Source organism: Mobula birostris, chromosome 25 (assembly GCF_030028105.1).
Source record: "Mobula birostris isolate sMobBir1 chromosome 25, sMobBir1.hap1, whole genome shotgun sequence".
NCBI classification, from domain to species: Eukaryota; Metazoa; Chordata; class Chondrichthyes; order Myliobatiformes; family Myliobatidae; genus Mobula; species Mobula birostris.
In genome coordinates this window covers 15,923,223-15,950,826 of record NC_092394.1, presented here as the reverse complement: position 1 = coordinate 15,950,826, position 27,604 = coordinate 15,923,223, and the positions used below count along the sequence as shown (strand labels likewise).

Here is a 27,604-nt window from a genome sequence, read left to right as displayed (position 1 = left end):
TGTTTTTCACACCCTTCTCTGTAAGCTCTAGAGACTGTTGTGTGTGAAAATCCCAGGAGATCAGCAGTTTCTGAGATACTCAAACCACCCCGTCTGACACCAACAATTATTCCACAGGCAAAGTCCCTTAGGTCACATTTCTTTCCCATTCTGATGCTTGATTTGAACAACAACGGAACCTCCTGACCATGATTGCATGCTTTTATGCGTTGACTTGCTGCCACACAATTGGCTGCTTAGATAGTTGCATTAATGAGCAGGTGTACAGGTGTACCTAATAAAGTGGCACTCTGTACTTCAGAGAGCAGAAAATGCTTTCCTCTGCCCTAGCCAATGCTGATGCCTCAGACAACACAATGAAATAATCTGATTACCTGGTCATTATGCAGGACTTTGCAGCGTGCACTGAAACAGTGACTATACTTGAAAAAATATTGCAAAGCACTTTGGAGCATGTGAGTTTGAGGCAGGGGCTATACAAATGTGGGTTCCTCTTTCTATTGTTGTTGTGAACCCCTTATCAATGCTAGCTGTGTGGCTGAGGTCAGGCAGAAATGCTTGGAAGCCCTCGTCCACCTCGCCTAAAGAGGGAGGTGTCGACATCTCCTGCCTTTTTTGGCAGCTTTGAGCACAGACCTCAGCAAAAACAATGCAACTCTCCCTGTGGCTTTGCTTACTGCTGTCTTCAACAGGCCACACCCTCAAGACAGAATTATGGAAACACGCTAACCATCTGTGTTGAGCAACGCACTATCATTTTGATCATCAGCTGCTTCATTGCATCTTGTACTCATAGAAGTGGTGTGCAGCATTGTGGTTACCTCACTGGAGAAGTAATCTCAAGGCCACAAGTAATGACAGACATGAGTTCAAATCCCACAATGTCAGCAAAGCAATTTACATTCAATAAATGACATAAATTTGGAATAAACAGCTAGGATCCATGACGGTGACAATCAAATCGTTGTTAAGAACTCATTAAAGTCCTTCAGAGAAGGAATTCTGGAGAACCTATGCAGCCTGGGCTTTATCCAATTCATAACTGCCCTATGACACAGCACAACAGGACTTTTACTTAAGCCATATGTTGGCTGCTGGCCGGTGGTGTAGTGGCATCTGCACCAGACTTTGAGGCAAGTGGCCCCAGGTTCGAATCTGGCTGGCGCCTCTCATGATTTCTATCCATCCTGGCTTAGCATCGAGCTGGCAACTCGGCCTCGTAGAAACAAACAAATGCTAAAGAAATAGCAAAGTTGCCACCCGATACGCCGCAAGGCATGGACAGGATCAATATCGACAATGTATGTTGGCTAATCCTTCACTTGGAGGTCCTTGAACCCTCTACTTAATAGTGGCTTCAGCATATAGACTAAGCTAGTGATTCATGAGGTAACCCCTCCATTTCTTTAAGGACAATTAGGGATGAGGAAGGAAAGATGACCAATAGCACTCATCCCAAAAGTAAAATGATGCAACATAATTCATATGGTTACATAACATAATGCATAGGATGGTTTATAAATTTTACTGCAATTACTTGTGGTGGTTTATAGTATGTCACAATGCCATCTGTAGGCAGAAGAATGTTAACCACAAGTTATTTTGCTGGCTGTCGAAAGGGCCTCTGCTTCATTGCATCATTAAAGATGAACATTAAGCCTATCAGGGAATCTGAGTTCAGAGTTTAATTCTGGTGCTATCTGTAAGGAGTTTGTACATTCTCCCTGTAAACATATGGGTTTCCTCCATGTGCTCCAATTTCCTCCTACATTCCAAAGATGTACCAGTTAGTAGGTTAATTGGTCATTGTAAATTGTCCTGTGATTAGGCTAGGGTTAAATAGGTGTGTTACTGGCCAGTGCGGCTTGTTGGACCGGAGGGGCTTGCTCTGCGCTGTATCTCTAAATTAAAAATGAAAGTTTCTTAACTTCTGCACAGCGCCAGTTATAAGCATACAAGGATATTAAGTTAATAAGGATACATATTGACAAAGAAAGGCTTATATTTGTACAGTGCCAGTCATCATGATGTAAGAATACTTTTGGACTGTAATTACTGTTATATTGAAGAAAGCCAATTTCTATGCATGGTCTTACAATTAACAATGAGATAATGAACAGATAACTAGCCTCTGTATTTTGTGACTGGGCCATTTATGTTCTTAGACAATACTGACCCCCAAGGATTAGGTCGTGAATTTCATGATGGTAATGCCAATGAGTGCCTAGTTTTGTCAGTGTTAGTCTTTGGTCTGTCTTGTTTTCTGTGATATCACGCCGGAGAAAGATTGTATCATTTCTTAATGCACGTACGCATTTCTAAATGACAATAAAAGAGGACTGAGTGTTCTCATAATCTAAAAAAAATACTCTCTTGCTAAAGGTTGTCTTCACCTGGTAATTAGACCATCAGGTATTTCAGCAGAATTAGCCCATTCAGCCCATCGACTCTTGACTGAGGGATAAATACTGGCATCATGACAAACTCCTCTGAATTTGGGATAGTTGCATTGCGCCGGAGACCAGATCTTAACTGAGAGACAACACAGTGCTCTTCCATCTTAGCTTAACTGCATAGGTGTTTGACTGCACTGAATGCTAACGACTGGCTGATACTTTGCAGAGAGCCAAGAAGGTCACCACAAATTTTCCCTGGGCTTCTTCCACTGCACGGCATAATTCTGGTGGAGAGGGGTGCTTATAGTGACTCCACCCTTTCCCTTCCCCTGCGAGAAAATTCCCAGAGAAAAGCTGGGTACCCGGTCACCAGAGGCAATGCTGCTTCCTCGACGCTGGAAGTCTATCTGAAGCCGAAACCCTGACCAATTGTATTTTAACCTGGGGTATTTAACCTGTATTTTAACCTGGGGTGCTGAGATCAGTTGTGGTTTCCCTAACCTGGCTCAGATCTGATAGCTGGGCACCATTGATCCATGATACAGTACAGAGGCACTCTGCTTTGCAAGCGTTCAATGCCCCGTTCACACTGTACAGTAATGTGTTCCACACGTGCAAACACAAAACACAATCTGCTTCACACACTTCTAACGGTCCCTCAAAAATAAGATCAGCCTGTTCGTTTTATTGAATCATCTTGGGACAACTGCATCAGGCATATTGGAATGCACAGTCTGCAATCTTCCTAATGGACTGGAAGAAATTAAATGGAAAACTGCGGGGCCCGATGATCAACATTAGCGATGACGCTTCGGACAGTATTCATCTACAATAATGTCAGGGGAGTAAACTTTTTTTTACAATGCTCCAATTTTTGCAAATAAAAACAGACATGGTTATATTTTTAAAAGGCACTCACCAGCCAAATCCCCCGAAAGAAACGCTGCGTTTTCTTCGAAACATGCTTGCTGGAGTCTGTCACCTGTGTAGGCTTCTCTGATAAGCTAGAGATGCCTCGACTGCCGAAATGTACACAAACGCTCAATTACTCCGTATTTGAAGCAGTCGGGCAGGAAATCCACTTCCTGGCTTTTATTTTCGCACAGATAACGCGTCCGTGTCAAAGACTGGCATTCAGGGGCACTGTTGATTTTAATTTAGGAGGAGGGAATAGCTGAGTGCTTTGCAAAAGCATAATCAGTCATTTTTTTTCATTAAAATAAGCGACCCTTTTGCCCTTAAAGAATATATTTGGTCTGCTTTCGAAACTGAAAATTGTGTAACTTCCTTTTCATTGGATTTATAGATTAACCTCAATATCAAAGCAGCTGATATAATATTCGAACAAAATATCTTGCATTGTGTTTAGTTCCTCATTTGCTTTGCAAAGGCTCAGATATTTGCACATCTATTTTCGATAATCTTGATCTGAGGCAAAGACATATTGCCTTCCCCTGCTCATTTGATGCCTATTCATTAGTTCTGTGACCCGATAGCTTTAAAACAGGGCTTGGCAACCTGGGGTCCATGGGCTCCTTGCTTAACAGCATAAAAAAGGTTGGGAACCCCTGAGCTAGAACAATCGAACGCTCCACGCCTTTGCCGGGATGAACACGTTCGTTGTGCTCCCACACTTTCCAGGCTCTTTTCCTACTTGAGCTGGTACCGTTAGTGCTGAAACTTGCTTCACTGGTCTTTGGCCCCGTGGACGATTGCCCCTTCCTCTCCATAAAGCCTTTGCAATATAAATCTAACATATGTTGCTAAAAAGCAAAACAGACCCTGTGTAATTATAAATCTGTAAGAAGCGTCCCGGCCCGAAACGTCGTCTGTTTACTCCTTTCCATAGGTGCTGAGTTCCTCCAGCATTTTGTAAATACCACTCTAATAATGTAAATAATTGCCTTAAGTGCGTTGGTAGAATGTTAGATATGCCAATAGGTACAGTAAATAATATGATGTTATGGCAGGCTTCAATTAACAAATTGATTGAAATCTCTACTTTCATTCAGTATTTTAAGCAATGCTTAGGCATTATCATTACATCTCAAAATTACTTTTTGTTTGGAAATCACGGCTGGATTTCCTAATTGGAAGAGAGCTGAAAGTGACCTGAGGAGTTTGGAGGCTGTTTTGGACAAATTAGGGATCACGACGTATGTAGTGGCCGCGGAAGGGGAGACTTCCTTTGAGGAAGAGGCTTGATGCGGAGATGACCAACACAATTCACAGGCAAACAAACAAAATGCTATAAGAACTCAGCCTCTGTGTCGTACGATGGACAGTCGAAGTCTGGATCCTTCGTTATGTCTCTAACATGGACGACAACACTGTAAAGAAACGGGCGCCAAAACGGTGCTGGTTGGAGAGAGGGGCGAAGGAGGGGAAGGAAGGATGGGGAAGATCGATTTGGAGGGGAGGGGCGCCAGATTGGTTGTGTGGGGGGGGGGGCGTTAGAGTTTCTGAGGGAACGTAGTCCTATGCCGGAGCCGCGGTTCCAGGGCCTGCCTCTTCTCGAAAGTTCTCGGTGGGAATCACTGGGTCGTGTGACGAACCTTCTCCCTGTGGCCCTCCCCTCAGGGTACAGGTAACCAGGCGGAATGAACACCCCACTTTCCTGGTGCCGTGGTGTTGGAAGGCTCTGTTGGAAAAGTGGAAGGCCTTTCCCCGTGGCATCTGGCCGGTCAGAACGAACCCCAAGGCTGTCTTCTGAGGAAGACCACCCAAAAAGGTGGCAGGTCGGTACTGTACTGGACGCTTTAACTTCTTCGATAGCCCCAATACACTAAGGCGACTTCCTTCTCGGTGCTTTGGGTGCCGAGGTGATTGTTGAGGCCCAGGAAGGAATAGCACTCTCTTTCACAGTGAGCTGGTAATGGCCTCTGTGTGCTCTCAGCAGTAGTCTCCCCAAATCCTCCTCTGCCGCTGGAGCAATCACAGACAGTGCATTTCTTGACCACATAGCAGTTCCGATCCCAGTTGCTATTTAATTATACTAATTTTTTTTACAAGGCATGCAAAAAAAATATGCTTGACCCAGCTCCTTCATGGGCACCCGCCTCCCCACCATCGAGGGCATACTCAAAAGGCAATGAAGATTAAGGGCCCTCACCATCCAGGACGTGCCCTCTTCTAATTATTACCATCAGGGTGGAGGTACAGGAGCCTGAAGACCCACACTCAATGCCTGAGGAACAGCTTTGTCATTTCTGCAATCAGCTTTCTGCCCATGAATACTACCTCACTATTTTGCTTTTTCCATTACCTATGAGTTTTTTATATCTCGTATTGTAACTTCAAGTAGTTTCTTATGTATTGCACTGTACTGCTGCCTCAAAACAACAAATTTCATGACATGCGGTAATTCAGTGATAATAAACCTGGTTCTGATTTTGAAATGCATTCCCAGGCCAACATTTATACTTGCAGGGAAAATCGCTCATAAGACAGTAACAAATAATTCCATCATGACTTTCAGCTTCTTTACCCAGAAGGTAGTTAACAAGTATAACTGATTACCATGTGTGTTGTGAACACTCTTAATTGCTCCCATTCATTCATTGACCATGTAACTTTGTTTACAGCGTATCCCCATGGTCACCCTAGTTTTACCTATTAGAGACATCACCCTGCTTTTATCTCTGGTTCTGAAGGAGGGGTCTTTGAAATGAAATGTTAACTCTGTTTATCTTACCACAGATGCTGCCAGGCTTGCTGAGTATTTCCAGCATTTTTCCTTTACAGATACATTATAATGTTTTTTTAAAAAAATGAAAAAAGATATGCAGATTGGACTGGTTCAGAGGCTTTGAGGGGGATGGAATTAACTTTGATTGGCACCTTAGTTAGAGGAGTTGGACAAAAGGCTTGTTGCTGTGCTTTATTTTATTTTTATTTAGAGACACAGCACAGTTGCAGGCCCTTCCGGGTCAAAGAGACCGTGCTGCCAAATTCTACCCATGTGATTAACTAACTTAGTAACCTTTAGAAGTTTGGGATGAGCACCCGGAGAAAACCCATGCGGTCATGGGGAGAGCCTACAGACAACAGCAAAATTGAACCCTGGTTGCTGGCACTTTGATAGTGTTACACTAACTGCTACGCTATTGTGCCACCCTCTTGTCACAACCACGGATTCTGCTGCGGGGTCCGCACGCCTATGCAGGCGGGCTGTGGAACAGGTTCAGCAATTGTGCTCGTGAGTATGCTCATTCCAGTTAACCCGAGTTTCATTATGACAATATTTAACTCCCTTCCTCGCGTTCCAGCCTTGTCGAGACGACTAAAAGCACACCAACGTTTGCGCTCCTGCTTATCTTCATCCTTGTCCAGGAAAGAAGACTAGCGCTTTGAATGATGCTGTAAGGGTGCGGTATGCGTTTGATATTTAGTCACTGCTTCCAGCCACAGCATTGGCGTTAACTTTCAGTTTGAGAGTTGTAGTTAATGGCCCTGTGGGTCTAGTGTTTATTGTTTTTTTCTTTAATTATGCACAGTTCTTAGTAAAGTCAATAAACTGTTGATCCGCTTCAGGGTCTCTCTCTCTCTCTGCACTTGGGGCACACCCGCAATGGCTTTCAGCAAATGTCAACCATGAAAATGGACCCAGGAGAGAGGAAACAGATGACCTTGCCCTTGACATTTATTGGCCAGCTCAGAGATAAGTTACAGTTGGCTGAAGCCGTGTTGGGTGAAGTAACTAGCAATGCGACAGGTCCAGTCCAAACTGAGGAGAAACTTAAGATCAGTAGAGCTGATTGATGCCTCTCGCACAGTGTGACAGCTACTTTCAGAGCGGTAAGCCTAGTCCCAGCTTAAAAAAAGCAGGTGTTAGCCCTCACAGCGACTGTTCAGCAGCTCACTGCAGAGAACCGGGACCAGAGGGCAGCTATCACTGCTCTGACAGCCACGGTTCACCAGCATACAACAAATAGCCAGAATTGGACTATAGCCATTACTGCTCTCGCAAATGCAATTCAGCAGCCTTTGGCCATGTCAGAACCATTCCCAACATCTCCCAGATCCTCCTTTCCAACAGCCTCAGCAACGTTGGCTACTAATGCCCAAACTCCCTTAATTGTGTCTGGAGCAGAACTGAGTATTCCTCTGCCAGGCAGATACTCCAATGTCCCCGATGGCTGCAGGGATTTTATTACCCAGTATGAGCTGATTTTCCCAGCCCAGCCCAGTCAGTTTGGTGATGATGCATGTAAACTAATCTTAAGACGGACCCCTCTCAGCCAGTTCAACATTTGACAGGAACAAGGTTTCCCCACGGCCCAGTTGTTTCGGCAATTTGTTGCCAAGCTCAAGAGAGTTTTTGGCTTTGTGGTATTGGGTCAGGAGGCTGCCCCCTGACCCCTGGACCTATGCCAAGGTAGAGGGGCTCTGCATTAAAGTACCGCAAGCTTGGAATGGAGATGGGAGGAAACAAGAGATCCTTCATCACTGTTTTCCAGTGGGGACTGAGCGCAGGGGTCTGGCACGAGAGCGCAGTGCTTGATGAGCGGAACAGCCTGAATGACCTGATCAACCTGATCACTTGAGTTGACAACTGGGCAACTGAGTGGTGCAGGGAAAGAATGCCTCATGCTTCCTACTCTTTGGATCACTGTGTATCATCACCCAGTACCCAGTCCTTGGAGGAGCCTGTGCAGGTGTGGGCACATGTGTCTATCTCAGGAGTAATGAGATTGATGCAGGTGGGCGGGTTGCTGCCTACATTGTGGTGATCCAGGACACTTCTGGGCTTCATGTCCCAAGCGCCCAGTGAAAGAGGTTATTCGTCAGGAGGAAGTGGAGTTGTGCCAGGCTGGTTTTCCCTGCAATCGTTTCCCCTAATTGTGTGATGCTCCTGGTTTCCTTGTCGTGGTGGTCTCAGACCCATCAACTTCAGGCATTTATCGACTCCAGGGCAGCTGGGAATCTCATGGATGTCTCTCTGGCTCAAAAATGGAGAGTTATGACTCAGAAATTGTGAGAGAATATTGACGTCAAGGCCCTGGATGGTCGGCCTCTGGGCACTGGCAAGATCCTTCTTTCCACAGAACCCCTTCAACTTGTGCTTGAAGGGAGCAACTCCCCTTCTATCCAGTTGATTTGCCTGAACTGCTGCTGGTGCTTGGCCTTCCCTGGTTATCTGGACACAATCCACAGATTGATTGGTCCATAAAGGCACTCCCAAGATTGGGGACAGGCATGCCGGTCTACCTGTCTGGGTCCGGCTCAAGCTCCTGGCCCCCAATCCCCCTCCTGTGTCAACTGAAGGTGATAGCTTATCTGGGATTCTGGCTGAATATGCTGATCTTTTTGAGGTCTTCAGCAAAAAGAAGGCTACCTCCTAGATCCACACCGGCCATACGACTGTGCCATTAATCTGTCACTCGGTACTAGTTCTCCTTGGGGCCAGTTCTTTTCCCGCTCTCGTCCTGAAACGATGGCCATGGAAGAGTACATCAAGGAGACATCGGCCTTGGGGTTTATCCGTACGTCAACCTCGCCAGCAGGGGCGGGCTTCTTTTTTGTGTGAGCAAGAAGGATGGCAAGCTCTGCCCCAGTTTGATTATCAACCCCTAAACAACATCATAGTGAAGAACTGCTAGCCTTTTCCCCTGCTTGCCTGTGCGTTCAGACATCTCCAGGGAGCAACCATATTTTCCAAGATCGATCTGTGCAATGCTTATAATCTTGTTTGTATCCAAGAAAAGGATGAGTGGAAGACAGCATTCAACACTGCCACTGGCCACTGTGTGTACCTCATGATGACCTTTGGTCTGGCCAGTGGCCCTGGTCAACAATGTGCTCAAGGACATGTTGAATCACTTTATTTTCGTATATTTGGATGACATTCTATTTTTTTCCTGCTCGCGCCAGGAACACGTCCAGCAGGTCTAGAGGGTTCTCAGAAGGCTCCTCGAAAATAACCTTTCCACCAAAAAAGAGAAGTGTGAGTTTCTTAAAGAGCAGGTGTCATTTTTGGGCTATATACTTACCCCTTCCAGTGCTCAAATGGATGCATGTAAAGTTTGGGCTGTCACAGAGTGGCCCAAACCATCTCCAGTCAGACAGGTGTGGCGCTTTATGGGGTTTGCAAACTTCTATCACTTCTTCATCAGTTCTATTGTGGCTCCCAGTAAATCCACTCACCAAGAAGACTTTTACAGAACTCTGTTGGATAGGCAAAGCACACCCAGCATTCTTCGAACTAAAGCGACACTTCACCACAGCCCCAGTGCTGCCGCACCCACACCCATCCCTGCCATTCATTGTCGAGCTGGACATATCAGGTGTCGACATTGGAGCTATACTCTCCCAGCACTCTTCTGTGGATAGCCGGATGCACTCCTGTGCTTTTCTTTCCTGTCGCTTGATCTGCCTGAGTGTAACTATGAATTCAGGAACCAAGTACTTATGGCTATAAAGGAGGCCCTGGAAGCATGCACCACTGGCTGGAGGGGGCAGAGGACCTCCTTTTGGTTTGGACAGATCATAAGAACCTCTCCTACATTCAGGATGCTCGGAGACTCAACCCCCATCAGGTCTGTTGGGTTCTCTTCTTCACCCCGTTTAATCCTCACCCACCATCCCAGCAGCAAGAATACTAAGGCTGATGCTCTCTCCCGACAGTTCAACAGGTCCAAAGTCAACACCAATCCAGGGCCCATCCTTCTTCACTCATGCATTGCTGTTCCGGTAATTTTGAGTACAGAGGCAGAGGTAAGGGCTGCTGAAATGTCAGATCTTTGCTCAGGTGGGGGACCTTCCAACCATTTGTTTGTCCCTGGCTTGGTGCACCCCAGTGAGTTGAAATGGGGTCACTCCTTCCATCTGGTTGGCCATCCTGGAGTTCAACAGACCCTGGAATTTATCGAGACGATTTTGGTGGCCGTCTATATCCCAGGATTTCACAACTTTGCCTCTGCCTGTCCCACTTGTGCCCAGAACAAGACCTCATTCCAGCGCCTTGCCAGTCTGCTATAGCCGCTGCCTGTGCTTCACTGCCCCTGGTCCCACCTCTTGGTGGATTTCATCACTGGCCTGCCCTTTCTAAAGCAAAGATCACCATTCTGGTAGTTGTGAGGCTGTCACCCTCATAGTTCAGCATATGCTCAGACTGCACAGCTTCCTTCAAGATATAGTGTCTGATTGAGGACCATAGTTCTTGTCCCGTTTTCGTTCTTCTATTCTTTTGTGGGAACCACAGCCAGCCTCTCATCTAATGCCCAAAGAAATGGTCAGATTGAGAGAATCTGATCCCTTCCAAACCACATCCTGGAGCTCTCAACTGGTTTGGGCAGAGATTGCTCACAATGACTTCCAGTCGTCCTCCACTAGCACGTCCCCTTTGAAGGCCAGAAAGGATTCCAGCTAACGTTCTTCCCTGACCAGGATTTTGATGTGGGAATTACAGCTGCTTAAAAATTGATCCAGTGCTACAAGTGCATGCGGAGACGGGCCAACACTGTCCTGCTGTGCGCTCAAAAAAAATACCCAGCATGTAAGGACTCTCAGGCCAGGGTGAAAAGTCTCACTGGCATCTAGGGATCTTCCCTTGAAATTCAAGAACTGCAAGTTGGCCCCATGCCATGTGGAACCACTTGCAGTGGAGAAGGCCATCAACAAGGTCTCATATAGATTGCACCTACCATCATCAATGAAGGTCCATCCAATGTTCCATGTTTCCCAGTTCAAGCTGGGAAACCCCTTGCTCCAGTCTCCCCACCCACCCCCACCCCTCACTTGGTTATGGTCCTCTAGTCTATTCTGTGTGGCATCTCCTGGCAGTTCTCCGGGGTGGGGTAAGGTCCAGTATCTCATAGATTGGAAGGAGTATGGCCCTGAGGAACATTCTTGGGTAACATTCAGTGACATCCTGGACAAGTCTCAACATCCAGTGGGCAGAGGTCTCTCATGCCTCGGGTGGGGGGGGGGGGCTGCGCTGAGGGAGGCGGGCCCTGTCAGAAGCATGGACCCTGCCACGGGGTCTGCGTGCCCTCGCAGGCACTGTGAAACCTCCGCAATCGCGTTCGTGAGTTTGCATGTTCCAGTTAATTAGTGTCCCATTGTGGTGCTATTTAACTCGCTTCTTCTCGTTTGAGTCTTGTTGAGACTTGACCAAAAGCGCAACAACGTCTACACTCCCTACTTATCTTCATCCTTGTCTGGGAAAGAAGGGTACCATTTCAATTGACGCTGTAAAGGGATAGTACTCATATAGTATTTAGTCACTACTTCCAGCTGCAACTAGTCGACATCTTTAAGAGTTTTAATTAATGACCCTGTTGGCCTAGAATTTATTGTTTTATTCTTTAATTCTACACAGCTCTCATTTAAATCAGTGAACTGTTGTTCTGCTTCAGTGACACTCTCCGCACTCGGGCCAGAACTGCAACTTCTTGTCACCCTTATAACTCAGCAATTTCACCCCCCCCCCGTTTTTATTTTAAATGTCTGTGACTATTCCTGATAACCACTTTAGAAATAGTAGCAACAGACCATTTCCTCCCGAAAGCCTGCTCCACTATTCAGTAAGATCATGGCAATCTTGTACTGCCTCACCATTATACTACTCGGGCCCTTGCATCCATGGCAAAAATCGCACATGAGCTACCATCCTGTGAATGTCAATGGCAACAGGATAGTCAGAAGATGTTACCTGTGAAATAATTTGTTGCATCCAAGTAAATGTAGGAAGCCCAGTGTAACAATATCCTGTAGTATGGCTCTAACATGTCATATGGTTGAACATGCTCTCATTTCCATGATTCAAAAGGATATGAAAAAATAATGGCTAGTCACCACAAGCTATTTGGTTATTCTCTTGCATGCGCACCTTTGCCTTCCCCTCTTTGGAAGCCTTGGGCTCTCATTACAACCCAGCCCTCCTCAGCATCTTGTTAAAGTGGCCATTGTGACTGCAGGCCTCAGCTATAGTTGAGCATCACCCTGTACTCAGCCAATACCCACATGATTTCAGCTATAAAATTTAGTAGGCTACTCAAGTGTTCTACCCCTCTCCCAATTGCCTACTAAACATAGCACAAAAGGGATTGAAGTGGAGATTATCTGGGTCTAAATGGATGAAACATTCACCCTTCATCATCATTATAGATAGATAGATATACTTTATTAATCCCGACGGAAATTTGTTTTCGTTACAGCCGCACCAACCAAGAATAGAGCGTAAATATAGCAAATACAAAAAACCCCCAACAAATAAACAACAAAATGCAAACTATGCCAGATGGAAAATAAGTCCAGGACCAGTCTATTTGGCTCAGGGTGTCTGACCCTCCACGGGAGGAGCTGCACGTTCGATGGCCACAGGCAGGAACGACCTCCTGTGCCGCCAAGTGTTGTATCACGGTGGAATGTGGCCGAAGTCCCACAGTAAAAAGTTCAATATCCAGTCTGCAAACACGTTCCTCGATCGTAATATGCCCCGGATTGCACCGTCCGTTGTTAGCCAGAACAGTAAGCACCCAACTCCTTTACGCTTACCGCTCTCAGTGCACTTCCGGTCAGCCGGAACGGTATTACCCACCGAACTCCTCTTCTCCAAAAGTCTCTGTTGTCTCGACCCGGTCCTCTTTCCTCGACTTTGTGATCCCCCTCTGCATCCTCTGTGTGTTTTCCTCTGGATTTCAGCAGGGGTGTCCGCCGCTCTGCTCGCTAAACCGGCTCGCATTTGCTGGTCCGTGGAATACACAATGCGACCTTACTTCTGTCCCGCGTGTCGGGATGTAACCATTTCCAGCGCTAAAGAAAACCCAAATAAAACTCTCTCTACCAGCATGTTAGAGAGGGTGCAGCCTTGACGTGTTACCGTGAGAAAAAAAAATACAAAAAATAACGTAAATTAAAAAGTAAGAAGAAGAAAGTAAGACTAGATCGGAACGGCTGTACCAGGCTGCATGCATGACCGGCGCATGCACACAGTATGTGCTATGTTGCGTGATCTGGGCGACCATAATCTTGACCATGATTGCTCTTGGCAAATTTTTCTACAGAAGTGGTTTGCCATTGCCTTCTCTGGGCAGAGTCTTTACAAGGTGGGTGACCACAGCCATTATCAGTACTCTTCAGAGATTGCCTGCCTGATGTCAATGGAACCATTTACTACCTTCACTAAAAGGAAATAACTTCAGAGCTAATAGGGACATAATTGGATATACCACTTCAAACAAGTCTTAACTGGTATTGATCTTTATGCACTTAATTTGTATTATGTAACTCTCCTTCCATCTTTTTGGTTTTTATTTTAGAGTTTTGCAGTTATATTTGATAACCACTGCATCACACTTTTAGAGGATTACTTTGCAGTATTTTTGATTATGGGTTCTGTTTCTTGCAGTTCATAAAGGCTCTGCTCAAATAAACTCCTGCAAAGCGATCCCTGCCATAAATCTCAACCTATCTCAGGCCATTAAAGTTTAAGTTCAAATTCAATTATCATTCAACCATACGTGAATATAGCCAAATGACACTGTTTTTTCAGGGTCAAGGTGCAAAACACATTACCCACAGCAGATGGCACATATGGTTATGATAGCAGAAAACAAACAAAAGTAACGTAGCCCAGGTCCCCGAATGGCGTGGCTTGTAGAATGATGGTACATGGGATGTTGTCCTGATCCAGCTGTTCCTTCCTCTGAGCAAACACTGGAGGGCAGCACTGATGGGGGGGAGCAGCTCCAAACCAGCATGGACTCCGGCCTGCCCACAGAGGCCTCGGCTTTCCTACATCACCTCGGCATCAACAGGCAGTACCATGGTCCAAGGGCCTAGCCCTTGCCACAACTGAGGCAACTCATCAGTCTTGCCAATGAACCAGAGAACCAGACTTGCTCTATTCCATATCACCAATATCCAACAGAAAAATCAATATCCAATAGAAACTGCAGTTCTGCTTTTGAAGTTGCATTTTGGAAAGTAAATTTGTTGACCACTTCTGTTATTTCCAGAAGTTGTATGTTACTACTAATATGAGTAATAATCCACACCAGATGGAAGTAAGGATCTTAGGATAGGTAGTTCCTCCTTTGCCTGTCTAGAATCAGGAGGAATGCTAATGGCTATTCCTCTTCCCTAGCCCCTGCATCCAGAAGTCAACCCTAGCATTCAGACCAAAATAATGATGGCAAGGAGTCCCAAATGATCCCAGACATTCAATGTTTTCCCTGCCGAAAACATTGTGTACGGTCCAATGGCCACGGTGGACAATTTGGCACAGATTTTGGGAGCTTTGTATTTCCCCCAACTTCTGGAGATTTATCTAGCTTGCTGTGATGGCCTGTAACTTCTCTTTCAGAGTTGAGGTTTTGAACCATCTGTATGACCCGGCATTTTTGTGACGTGAACTGAAGTCTCGAAGACGTAGGGTGGTTGCTGCGTGATGTGTTATGGGCTGAAGCAAAGTGGCGGCGCCCAGGCCTGAGAGAGTACTGAAGCGGCAGGGCCTGGATCAGGGAGTGAAGAATGACCCAATGATATTGGCACCGGGCCAGATTGAAAAGGTCAGGGTGTCGGGGCTGGAGGCGAAGGACGAGCTGGTGTTCAGCTCACTACTCCACAAGGTTTATTGGTCCCTGTGCTTAACTGAGGCTGTGGTCTGCAGTTAATGGGCTCCTGGATCGGCTGTAACTGGCTTCGCAGCCGTGGAGTCACTCTTTGTGAACTTCAGTTCTGAATGTTATTTGCTTACTTTTATTGTGTGCACAATTTGTTTTTCTTTTGCACATTGGGTGTTTGCAGGTCTTTTTAAATAGGTTCTATTGGGTTTCTTTGTTTTGTGGTTGACTGTAAGGAGATGGATCTCAAGGTTGTACAAAGTATACATAACTTGATAATAAATGTACTTTGAACTTTGAACAGAGTCCCAACCTAGGGCTCACCAAGAATGCTGAGCCAAAAAACCAAATGGCATAAGCTCAGCTCCTTATCTCACCATGACCCCAAATGTAAGTAATAGGATGAAGCTAATTAGTTCTTGATTGTAGATGTCAGAAAAGTTTTGATGCCCAATTGCATTCAATGAACTGGTCATATTGCCAGCCATACTATCATGGCGGTGATATGGGGATATGGTGATCTGGGTGACCAGACTGGGGTTGAAAAGATGTACAGTAGTAGAAAAATCAATATAAAAATCCTTCAATCAACCATTGAACACCTAAATGGGAAGTTAATAGTAGGGAATTTTTCTCACGTAGAACTTCACTTCAACTTTTGAACTTTGCTATAGGTGTTGGAAAATAACTTAAGAGGAAGGAGATTCCCATTACAATGGCCACACTTCAAAAGTATGCAATCAGCTACAAAGTGTTATGTGATATCCTGAGAGGCTACAGAGTTGTTCTCTCCTCCCTTAAAATGGGAACCTGGCTAAATTAGGGCTTGAGGAGAGAGATACGAAAAAGGGCTTTGAAATTCCCACTTGCCAAAGATATCAAATTGGCACAAAGAGGAGTTAGTGTGCTCCAGTAAAAACCATGATTATACATTTAAAAAACACACAATTTCACCATTCTAGACCTTTGGTGCCTTTACTAACGTGAGCAAGTGATATTTTCACTCTCATAATAAGTTCCCTAATTATTCGTTATTGCTTTCCAACGTTACTCCAATTGTCAAGCTATCACTCTTCCTTCAAAAATAATTACTTCTGTTTTCAAGCTAATACCATCTGTAAATTAATTAGATAGCCACAAATGGAACACTTTGCTTACTGTGCCTTTGTTCCACAAAGGGATGTTTGTTGCAAATTATAAAATATTTCTAAATATTTGCCACTGCCATCTACCTCTTAATCAAATTTCCCAATCATTCAAGCCAACAACTCTTTCCGTATGTAATTTCATGTATTTATGATTCATTATCTGAGAGGAGGCTTTTTTAACCATCATTTAAAGACACAAGAGACTGGAGATGCTGGACTCTGGAGCAACAAAAGAAAATGCTGCAAGTACTCAATGGGTCAGGCAGCATCAATGGAAGGAAATGGATAATCACAACTCGACCCAATATCCATCTCCCTTCACAGATGCTGTCTGATCCACTGAGTTCCTCCAGCATTTTGATTGTTTACCATCAGCTTTTTCACTTGCTGTATTAATTAGTCATAGAGTCATTGGGCCTTACAGCACAGAAACAGGCCCTTCAGCCCATCTAGTCTGTGCCAAACCATTAATCTGCCTAGTCCCATCGATCTGCGCCGTGACCATTGCTCTCCATACCTCTCCCAACATTTATCTTAAAAGTTGAAATCGACCCCGCATCCACCACTTGCGCTAGCAGGTTGTTCCATACTCTCAGCATCCCCTGAGTTCCCCTTCATGTTCCAACTAAACATTTCCCCTTTCCCCCTTAACCCACGACCTCTAATTCTAGTCTAGAACCTCAGAGGAAAAAGCCTGCTTGCATTTACCCTATCAATACCCTCATAATTTTGTATAACTCTATCAAATCTCCCTCATTCTTCTATGTTCTAAGGAATAAAGTCCTAACCTATTCAGCTGTTGTGTATTTAATATTTCAGTAATATTGTAAATATATTGTTTGATTAAACCATTTTTGTTGTTTACATTGCGGGTTATCTGTAAAAGTACATAAATGGCATACGTTATCATACCACCACATGATACATATGTGCCTTGCTTAAAGTAGAAAACATATAGTACATATTTATCACCTGGCTCCCTTGTTTTCCTTTGAATTAGTTTTTATGTTTTGGAGTTACACAACATAACATCAACCTTTCCCTATAACTCGGGTCCTCAAGTCCTGGCAACATCCTTGTAAATTTTCTCTGCACTCTTTCAATCTTATTTACATCTTTCCTGTAGGTAGGTGAGCAAAACAGCACACAATACTCCAAATTAGGTCTCAGCAAAGTCCTATACAATTTCATCGTAACATCACAACTCCTGTACTCAATACATTAATTTATGAAGGTCAGTGGGCCCAAAGCTTTCTTTACAACCCTATCTACCCGTGATGCCACTTTCAAGATATTATGGTTCTGTGTTCCCAGATCTCTCTGTTCTACTGCACTTCTCAGTGCCCGACTGCTAACCATGTAAGACCTACCCGGGCTGGTCCTCCCAAAGTGTAACACCTCATACTTAAATTCCATCTGTCATTATTCCCGCTGGTCCTGATCCCACAGCAAGTTTTGATAGCCTTCCTCGCTGTACACAACAGCCCCAATCTTAATGTCATCCATAAATTTGCTGATCCAGTTTACCACATAATCATGCAGACCTCAGCTATAGATGACAAACAACAAGGGACTAGCACTGATCCCTGTGGCACATCACTAGTCACAGGCCTCTGGTCAGAGAGGCAATCATCTACTACCATTCTCTAGCTTGTCCTGTGAGCCCAATGTTTAAATCAATTTACTAGCTGATCTTGAATACAGAGCAACTGAACTCTCTTGATCAGCCTCCCATGTGAGACCTTGCTAAAGTCTGTGTAAACAACATCCACTACCTTGCCTTCCTCAACTTTCTGGGTAGCTTCCTCAAAAAATTCTAAAAGATTGGTTAGACGCAATCTACCATGCACAAACCCATGTTGACTATCCCTGATCAGTTTTTGTCTATCCAAATACTTATATATCTGGTCACTTAGCATATCTGCCAATAACTTTCCCACTACTGATATCAGGCTCACTGGCCTACAACTTCCTGGCTTATTCTTTGAGCCTTTCTTAAACAACAGAGCAACATTAGCTATCCGCAATCCTCCAGCACCTCGCCTGCGGCTAAGGATGATTTTGGAAGCTAACTTTTTTCATACAAAATAAAACTGGATGACCAGGGAATGGACTGTCTACAGGTGTGAGGCTGTTTGCTTAAAATATTATTTTCTGCGCTCGTTATTGTCTTGCCTCAATTTTCTTTCACTTTGGATACTCTGCACGGTGAAGCAGCTGTGTAGCAACCAGACAATAACAGAAGTGATTAAAGTGGACATTATAATGAGGTCTAAAAACTATTTGCCTTTGTAGTAGATTCTGCTAGCATTCATTAAACCTTCAACTTTCCACTTCAGTGATTTGGCGGCTTTGAATTATTACCCGTGGTTAGCTGCCAGGTTTAGTTTGTATGTACATAGGCAAACAAGCCGTATCCTGTTCATTTACTCACCAGGGCTACACAGACTCCCTCTTAATGGAGTAAGTGCAATCATGATTTACTCATTGAATACAAGTGCTTTATAAGAACATTATGCTGCTGTTATTTTTGTCTCGTCACTTCTCTTCATTATTTCAGCTTTCTTCCCTCTGAGCCACGCCCAACAGGACGATTAAACTTTTATGTGAGGCAAGAATATAGAGTCAAAACCTTTTCTGTAGTAAGCCATTGTTCATGTGTGTGAATATGTGTGTTTAATGCATTTCAGTCAAGTCTCTGGAGTCACTGAACCAACCATTTGCCAACAATTTGATTCTCAAGGGAAAGATATAAAGATATAATGGTCCTTATCAGAAGATGACTTTTTAAGGGATCACAAACACAAGAAAATCTGATACTGGAAATGGAAAGCAAATCGCATACAGAATGCTGGAGGCCGGGCAGCATCTATGGAAAAGAGTGAACAGTCAGCGTTTCGAGTGGAGACCCTTCATCAAGACTGGAAAGGAAGGGAACGGAGTCAGACTAAGAAGGTGGGGGAAGAGGAGGAAAAAGTACAAGGTGTGAGAGGGAAACAGGAGTGGTGAAGGGGTGAGGGGTCACAATTACCGGAAATTTGAGAAATTGATGTTCATGTCATCAGGTTGGAGGCTTCCTAGACGGATACTGTATAAGATGTTGCTCCTCCAACCTGAGTGTGGCCTCATTGTGGCAGTTGAGTTGAGGAGCCCATGGACTGACATGTCAGAATGGGAATAGGAAGTAGAATCTACATTGGGTCTCACTGATATTCAGGGCCGCAAACAGTCCTTCCAAATGAGGCAACATTGGAGTCGGCTGAGGTCATCTATTATATCCGGTGCTCCTGGTGCGGCCTTCTATGTATCGGGAGACTGCTTCGTTGAGCACCTTTGCTCTGTCCGCCACAAAATCGGGATTTCTCGGCGTTCACCCATTCCACTTCCCATTCTCATTCAGCCATGTCAGTCCATGGCCTCCTCTACTGCCGCAATGAGGCCACACTCAGTTTGGGGGAGCAACACCTTATATTCTGTCAGGGTAGCCTCCAACCTGATGGCATGAACATCGATTTATGGAATTCCTGGTAATTGCGCCCTCCCCCCCCAAACCATTCCGTGTTCCCATCTCCCCCTCACACCTTATCTCTCTACCTGCCCATCACCCCCCTCTGGTGCTCCTCCACTTCCCTTTCTTCCATGGTCTTCTGCTCTCTGCTGTCAGATTCCCCCTTCTCCAGCTCAACTTCCCAGCTCTTTACTTCACTCCCTTCCCCTCTCCCAGTTTCACCTATCACCTACCAGTTGGACATCCTCCCCTCACTACCCCCCACCTTCCTTTCCAGTCCTGATGAAGAGTCTCAGCCCGAAACGTCAACTGTTTACCCTTCTCCATAGATGCTGCCTGGCCTCCTGAGTTCCTCCAGCATTTTGTGTGTATTGCAGGTCTGCCGTTTTCAGTTTTGTCTAAGATTAACTTACAAATAAAATGTTAGAAATAAACTTACAAACACATTCAAGATCGAAGATTGCTTATTGTCATTCTTCAGTACATGAGTGCAAAGGAGAATGAGGTCACCCAATGCAGCATAAAAAATACACAGGCATAAAAACAATGAATATAAGTGTGAAATCAATCCTATAAAACACAATATACAAATAACTGTTGAGGATGGCTGTAGATACATAAGACTAGCTTACAGTATGCAAGTACATAGACTGACTATATGCACATAAAGTGCATGGGGGGGATAGAGGATGCTGAGGGGTTGTAGAGAGGAGTGGCTGATGTGGATGTAGGGGGGTAGTGGATGGGTTAATGGTGGAGGTGTTCATAAGTATGATGGCTTGGGGGAAGTTAACTGCCTTTGAGTCTAGTGGCTCTGGTGTGAATGCTGCATGGCCTCTTCCCTGATATGAATGAGACAGACAGTTGTAAGCATTGTGCAGTGTATTGTGAAAGCCGCTGAACGATGTGTGTTCCCACTCATACATAGTAATTCTGTTATGGCAGATCATACTGGACTCCGGATGGCCTCACTCCACACAACTCAAGGAGAGCACGCCAGGACTAGATGCTGCACAATACATTCCGCAATCACCCCGGGACCACCCAAATTCAGAAAGCCAAACCTCCAACACAGTGACAAGGTTAAGGCAAGATCTCAAGAAATCCAGCATTCCCACTGACATCAAATAAAACCCTGTCAGCAATGGCTTGATCAGGTGTAAAACACTGAAAGTCACCCTAGTTTTTAAGAAAGGACTTTCTGGTTTTGGAAGCCTGTTCCTAAGATGAGAAAGTTGCCCTGCTAAGAAAGTTGCATCTATATTCTTAGGAATTTATAACAATGAGGTGAGATTTTCTTTTGCACATTGGTTGTTTGTCAGTCTTTCTTTGTGTATAGATTTTCATTGATTCTATAGTAGTTCTCTGTTCTACTGTGAATGGTTGCAAGAAAATAAACTTCAAGGTGGTATAAAGTGACATATACATTCTTTGAATAAATGTATTTTGAACTTTGATCTTATCAATACAAATAAATCCCAAGGGGATATGACAAATGCTGTGATGTTTTCACTATTAATTAGCTAATTTGCTATTAAAATGAACGTTATAATGTAATTGGCAATTAGTTTATTATTGTCGTATAGAATATTGAACAGTACAGTGTAGGATTGGCCTTTGGTCCACAATATTGACCCTGCCTATATAAACCTGCTCCTGATGAAGGGTCTCAGCCTGAAATGCCAATGGTTTATTGCTTCCCATAGATGCTGCCTGACCTGCTGAGTTCCTCCAGCATTTTGTACATAGAAACCCACTCTGTGATCAATCTAACTCTTCCTCCCTATGTAACCATCGAACCTACGGCTCCTCTGAAAGCGATCTCCTTCACTCAGAGCGTGGTGTGAGTGTGGAACGAGCTGCCAGCGGGTGTGGTGAATGCAGCTTTGATTGCAACATCTTAGAGAAATTTGGTTAAGTCCTGGGATGGGAGGGGAGTGGAGGACTATGGTCCAGGTGCAGGTCGATGGGACTCGGCAGAATAACAATTCATCATTGACTAGATGGGCAAAAGGGCCTGTTTCTGTGCTGTAATGTTCTACGATCTATGATTCTAAGTGAAATACATTAACTACTATAACTCTAACAACAATGGATGACATTCACAGCATGACAAAGAGTCCTTGACATAAAATCTTAAGATTTTTCTTTTCCCACATAGGAGGCCTGACCTGTTGAGTATTTCTAATATTTTCTGTTTTTATTTTAGATTCCCAGCATCTGCAGCTTTTTTGATGTCTCTTTGCTGGTATCTTTAGGTTATCCATTTTTCAAAAAGGTGGCAAGGGATCAATGTTGCCTGTAAATCAGGAGCTTTCTGCTGGGTTTGATGCCTCTATTTTAAATCGCCAAAGGCTGAACTGCCGGTGATGATGAACTTCATTACCGATGTATGCTTTCATTGAGAGGTAGTTTCCAAGATCTGCGAGGTAGTCCATTTTGTCCAGGGTCTCACTGTGAAACTTTATTATTGGAGAGCAGCGTTGCAGAAGTTGGCCCGCTACCCAGGGTTAGAACACCAACCAATTAGTAGGAGACCCTTACCCTCTGTGTAAGTTCCATTTTCTCAAATGCTTCAGGGAATAGATCTGGAGATTACCCTCCATAGTGCACTAAAATAGTGGTTCCCAACCTCCGGACCGTGGACCAATACATTGCCACGAAGCATGCAGGGGTGCAGCAGTAGCCGGAATGCACCCAGCACATCTTTAAGAAAAAAGCCGAAATAAACAAGCTAATTAATTAGGGGCCGCCCGGCACGTAAATGTCGGCCCAGATCAGAGGCGATTGATATTTTGGCTTTTTTCTTAAAGATGTGCTGGGTGCGTTCCAGTTACCGCTGCACCCTTCCATGCTTCGCGGCCTGGAGGTTGGGGACCACTGCACTAAAGAAGTTATTATCTGCATGGTACAGCTTGACTATTGAACCTGGAGTAACCTTGATGTTGGAGTGTGTACCTCGGTAGTTAAAGAATTTCCCAATGGTCCTGTAAAATAGCTTCACTCCAGAGATGAAGAATGAAATGAGCAGCTATGTAAAAAGATAAGACCTGGGGTTATCAGAGAGCTGCTGAGCCATTTTTGTTGCCGAGTCGAGTAGAATCGGAGAACGTCCTTCCTTTGCTGAGTTCACAGGTGTATCCCTGACCTGCTTTGAAACAGCAAGTGGGAACAGCCCACACATATCATTGCCTCATCCGGTCGACATGATGAGACTGTGATGAACCGTTCAGACTCGACACACAACCTTTCCTGCGAGTGTGACATGAACAGCACTGATGTCTCCAGAATAATTTCACAGCACGCTTCACATTCAGCGCAGGCTGACGGCCTTTGCAATCATCTGTAATGGGAGCAAAGTGCCCAGAGGAAGCTTTCGCCGCTGCAGCAGCAACAATTTGATCCCCGTGGCAGAAACCCAGTGTTGGGAGATCTCGAGCAGATGCTTGAAATCCAGTGCGACTCACACAAAATGATGGAGGAACTCAGCAGGTCAGGCAGCATTGGTGTGAAGAGGAATAAATGGTTGGTTTCAGCTGAGATCTTTCATCAGGACTGGAAAGGAAAGGGGAAGAAGTCAGAATAAGGAGGGGGCTGAGGGGAAGGAGTACAAGCTGGCTAGTGAAGTGAAGTCTGGTGAGGGGGAAAGTGAGTGGATGCGGAAGGGGAAATGAAGTGAGAGGCTGGGAGGTGATAGATGGAAAGAGTAGAGAGCTGACGAAGAAAGAGTCTGATAGGAGAGGAAAGGAGAGGGAAGGGGAGGGACAGATGAGGAGAAGGAGTGGGTTAAGAAAGGAGCCAGCTATCACTATTCTCTATTCCATACAGTGGCCAGTGAGGACACTTTCCCTACTGCCTTCCCCCCCCCCACCTGCTTTTGGGACTCAGTTGGAAAGGTAGAGGTGGGATGGAGTATTGTCACCCACTCACTAAATGGACAAACAGATTGCTCACTGTCTCATTGTGATTGAACAGAAGTATCCTTGATTATTGCAAAGCCTTAAAAGATGTTGCTTTGGTCCACAAACTCAGCTCGCCACCCACCGACTCCATCCCTCTTCCTGACCCCTGAAACTGAATCAGACCCTCCTCACCTACTGCATTACTTTTGATCCCAAAGTGAGCATTAATCTAAGTTTCCGCTATTTTAGTGAGTCCACCTATCTCCACCCTGCCTTAATTCAGAGATTTGAATTTTCTACCCATTGAAAACAGTCTACACTTTTGTTCCTTCTACCAGCGTGCATGACCGTATACTTCCGATCATTGTATCCATCTGCTGCTTCTTTAACCATTCTCCTAATCTGTCTAAATCCTCCTGCAGCCTCCTTGCTTCCTCAGCACTACCTGCCCTTCCACCTATTTTCGTATCATCTGCAAACTTAGCCACAAAGCTATCAATTCTGTCTTTAAAACATTGACATATAATATAAAAAGAAGCAATCCCAACACTGACCCCCACAAAACGCCACTAGTCACCGACAGCCGACCGGAAAAGGCTCCCTTTATTCCCTCTGGTAGCCTCCTTCCAATCAGCCAATCCTCTGTCTATGCTAATATCTTTCCTGTAATACCATGGGCTCTTATCTTCTTACACAACATCCACCCATTCTCCTTTGACTATCCTGCTTGTTATTTCTTCAAAGAATTCCACCAGATTTGTGCGCAGAAGTAGCAAAAGATGTGTGTGTGTGTGCACCTTAGACGGAACATTGGTTGTAAGTATATTATTTGAGTAAGCATTCTTATTCGTTCGATAATTCGTTACAGGTTATATATATAAATACGTGAATTGCACACGTTATCACACTTCCATGTGATATGCGCGCGCCTCACTGAAAGTAAACACGAAGACAATCCAGCATTCCAGACTCCTGTGTCTTCCTTTGAACTAGTTTAATGTTTTGAAGTTACATCTGGTGGAGCTGCTGTCTCACAGCTCTAGTAATCGGATTCGATCCCAGCCTCCGCTGCTGTCTGTTTAACAGCATAATAGGTAGGGAAAGACTGCACAGTGTGTGTGGGCTGCATTCATTTCCTCAGGGTGCTCCGGTTTCCCCTCAGTTCACAAAGACGTTCAGGTTGATAGTTTAACTGGCCACTCTAAATTGCTCCTAGTGTGTCGGTGAGTGGGGGAATCTTTGGAGGTGCTGGGGCAGATTCATGCAAATTCAGGGTTGGGCAGGAAAAAAAATGGGTTTGGGTGGGATTAACCTAAAACTGGGTGTTTGATGGTCAGCATGGACTTGGTGGGCCAAAAGGCCTTATTCCTTGCTGTAACTTTCGATGGCTGTGTCACTCTGTGACACAACGCTACCCAGAGGGGCTCACAGATATCACAAGGGAGACTTTGTGTTAATACAATGATTCACACCAATGAAGACCTGTGATTTTAGGAGAGGTGAACATGTTGCTGGCGTAGGTGGATGGAGGAGGTTGATGGAGGAGGGTGTGCAAAGATTAATGTACGTAAATCACTGAGCTCCAGTAACCTAGGTTCAATCTTGAACCTCTGGTGTTGCCTGAAAAACAGCACAATAGGCAAAGAAAGGTGAGAGGGGATGTTATGTTTTGTAACTGCAAAAATTAATTGAAAGAAAAACATAAGTGCCAGGATAACGGGTCCACTTCGTTTTACTTTTGTGAGGTGCGCACAAATGACATGGTGGCATAACGGCGTGTGACATTCACTTACTATTACATATAACTCATAATGAATTATGTAAGCAACAAAGAATGCCTAATCAAACAATATATTTAAAATATTACTCAAATATTACTGAAATATTAAATGTGCAACAAGGGTAAGTTCAAAGGAAATGGGATATGCAAGTTTTTTTGCACAGAATGGTGCATGCTTGGGGTGGTGGCAGGGGAAAATACACGAGGGATTTTTAAGAGATGTTTAAATAGGCACATGAATTTGAGGGAAATGGAAGGGTATGGACATTGCTTAGGCAGAAGGGATTAGAAGAGTTGGACATTTGATTGCTAATTTAATCGGTTTGGCACAATATTGTGGGCTGAAGGGCCTGTTTCTGTGCAGTACTGTTCTGTGTTAAAGACTACACAAGCCTGTTCCATAGACTAAAGGCTGGAGCTTTGCAATCAAAGATTCATTTCTTGTATCCATCCTGAACTGATTTTACCCCATACCATAACAATGCTGTGGTGATGCAAATTGCAGAGAGAGGCAAAATGATAGAGAGGAAAAACTAGGAGACATACAGGAGTAAGATAGATCAGCTGATTAAATGTGTCACTACAACAACCCTGCACTCAGCGTCAGTAAGACCAAGGAATTGATCGTGGACTTCAGGGAAGGGGAAGTTAGAAGAACACATACCAGTCCTCAACCGCATTGGAAAGGGTGAGCAATTTCAATTTTGTGGATGTCAACATCTCTGAAGATCGATCACGGGCCCAACGTATTGATGCATTTAAGAACAAGGCATGCCAATGGCGAAATTTCATTGGGAGCTTTAGATGATTTGGTATGTCACCAAAGATTCTAGCAAATTTCTGCAGATGTACCATGGAGAGCATTCGAACTGGTTGCATCACCATCCAGTCTGGGGGCACCACGGCACAGGATCAGGAAAAGCCGTCGAGGGTTGTAAACTCAGTCAGTTCTATCGCGGGCGCTAGCCTCCTCACCATCGAGGGCATCTTTGAAAGGTGATGCTTCGAAAAGGAGGCATCCATCAATAAGGACCCCATCACCCTCTTCTCATTACTACCATCAGGGAGGAGGTACAGGAGACAGGAAGGAAACCACTTAATGTTTCAGGAACCGCTTCTTCCCCTCCGCCATCAGATTTCTGAATGGCCCATGAACACTACCTCACTATTTTGTTCTATTTTGCCCTCTTATTTATTTCTTTATATTTCTTATTGTAATTTATAGTAGTTATTCATGCACTGAACTGTACTGCTGCTGCCAAACATCAAATTTCACGACATACGTTCAGTGGCCACTTTATTAGGTACCTAGTAAAATGGTCACTGAGTGCATGTTCGTAGTCATGTGCTGCTGCAGCCCATCCACTTCTGTGTTGTGTATTTAGAGATGCTCTTCTGCACCCCACTGTTGTAACACGTGGTTATTTGAGTTACAGTCACCTTTGTGGCAGTCTGAACCAGTCTGGCCATTCTCTTCCGACCTCTCTCATTAAAAGAAAATCTTCATCCAGAGAACTGCTGCTCACTGGATGGTTTTTGTTTCTCACTCCATTCTCTGTAAAACTCTAGAGACTGTTGTGCATGGGAATTCCAGGTGATCAGCAGTTTCTGAGATACTCAAACCACCTTGTCTGGCACCAACAATCATTTCATGATCAAAGTCACTTAGATCACATTTCTTCTCTCTTCTGACATTTAGTCCGAACAACCACTGAACCTCTTGACCAGGTAAGGAGATGGCAGAGGAACTGAACGAGTGTTTTGCATCAGTCTTCACTAAGGAAGACATCAGCAGTATACCGACACTCAAGGGTGGCAGGGAAGAGAAGTGTGCGCAGTCACAATTACGACAGAGAAAGTACTCAGGAAGCTGAATAGGCTAAAGGTAGATAAATCTCCTGGACCAGATGGAATGCACCCTCGTGATCTGAAGGAAGTAGCTGTGGAGATTGCGGAGGCATTAGCGATGATCTTTCAAAAGTTGATAGATTCTGGCATGGTTGCGGAAGACTGGAAGATTGCAAATGTCACTCCGCTATTTAAGAAGGGGGCAAGGAAGCAAAAAGGAAATTATAGACCTGTTAGCTTGACATCGGTGGTTGGGAAGTTGTTGGAGTCGATTGTCAAGGATGAGGTTACAAAGTACCTGGAGGCATATGACAAGATAGGCAGAACTCAGCATGGATTCCTTAAAGGAAAATCCTGCCTGACAAACCTATTACAATTTTTTGAGGAAATTACCAGTAGGCTAGACAAGGGGGATGCAGTGGATGTTGTATATTTGGATTTTCAGAAGGCCTT

The 27,604-nt window shown here is 44.6% G+C and overlaps 1 protein-coding gene across 2 annotated transcripts in view; it reads right to left on the bottom strand.

Moving 5' to 3' along the window:
• Positions 1-27,604, bottom strand: part of LOC140187816 (rap1 GTPase-activating protein 2-like) — a 448,669-nt gene that overhangs the window by 333,494 nt on the left and 87,571 nt on the right. Inside the window, exon 1 of one of the 2 annotated variants that reach the window (XM_072243591.1) lies at positions 3,316-3,620. The exons of the other annotated variant lie outside the window; for it this stretch is intronic. Coding sequence (XP_072099692.1) covers positions 3,316-3,359 — 44 coding nt within the window. The 5' untranslated portion in view covers positions 3,360-3,620. Of the gene's footprint in view, positions 1-3,315; positions 3,621-27,604 lie in introns of those variants that run through there. 2 annotated transcript variants of the gene reach the window in all.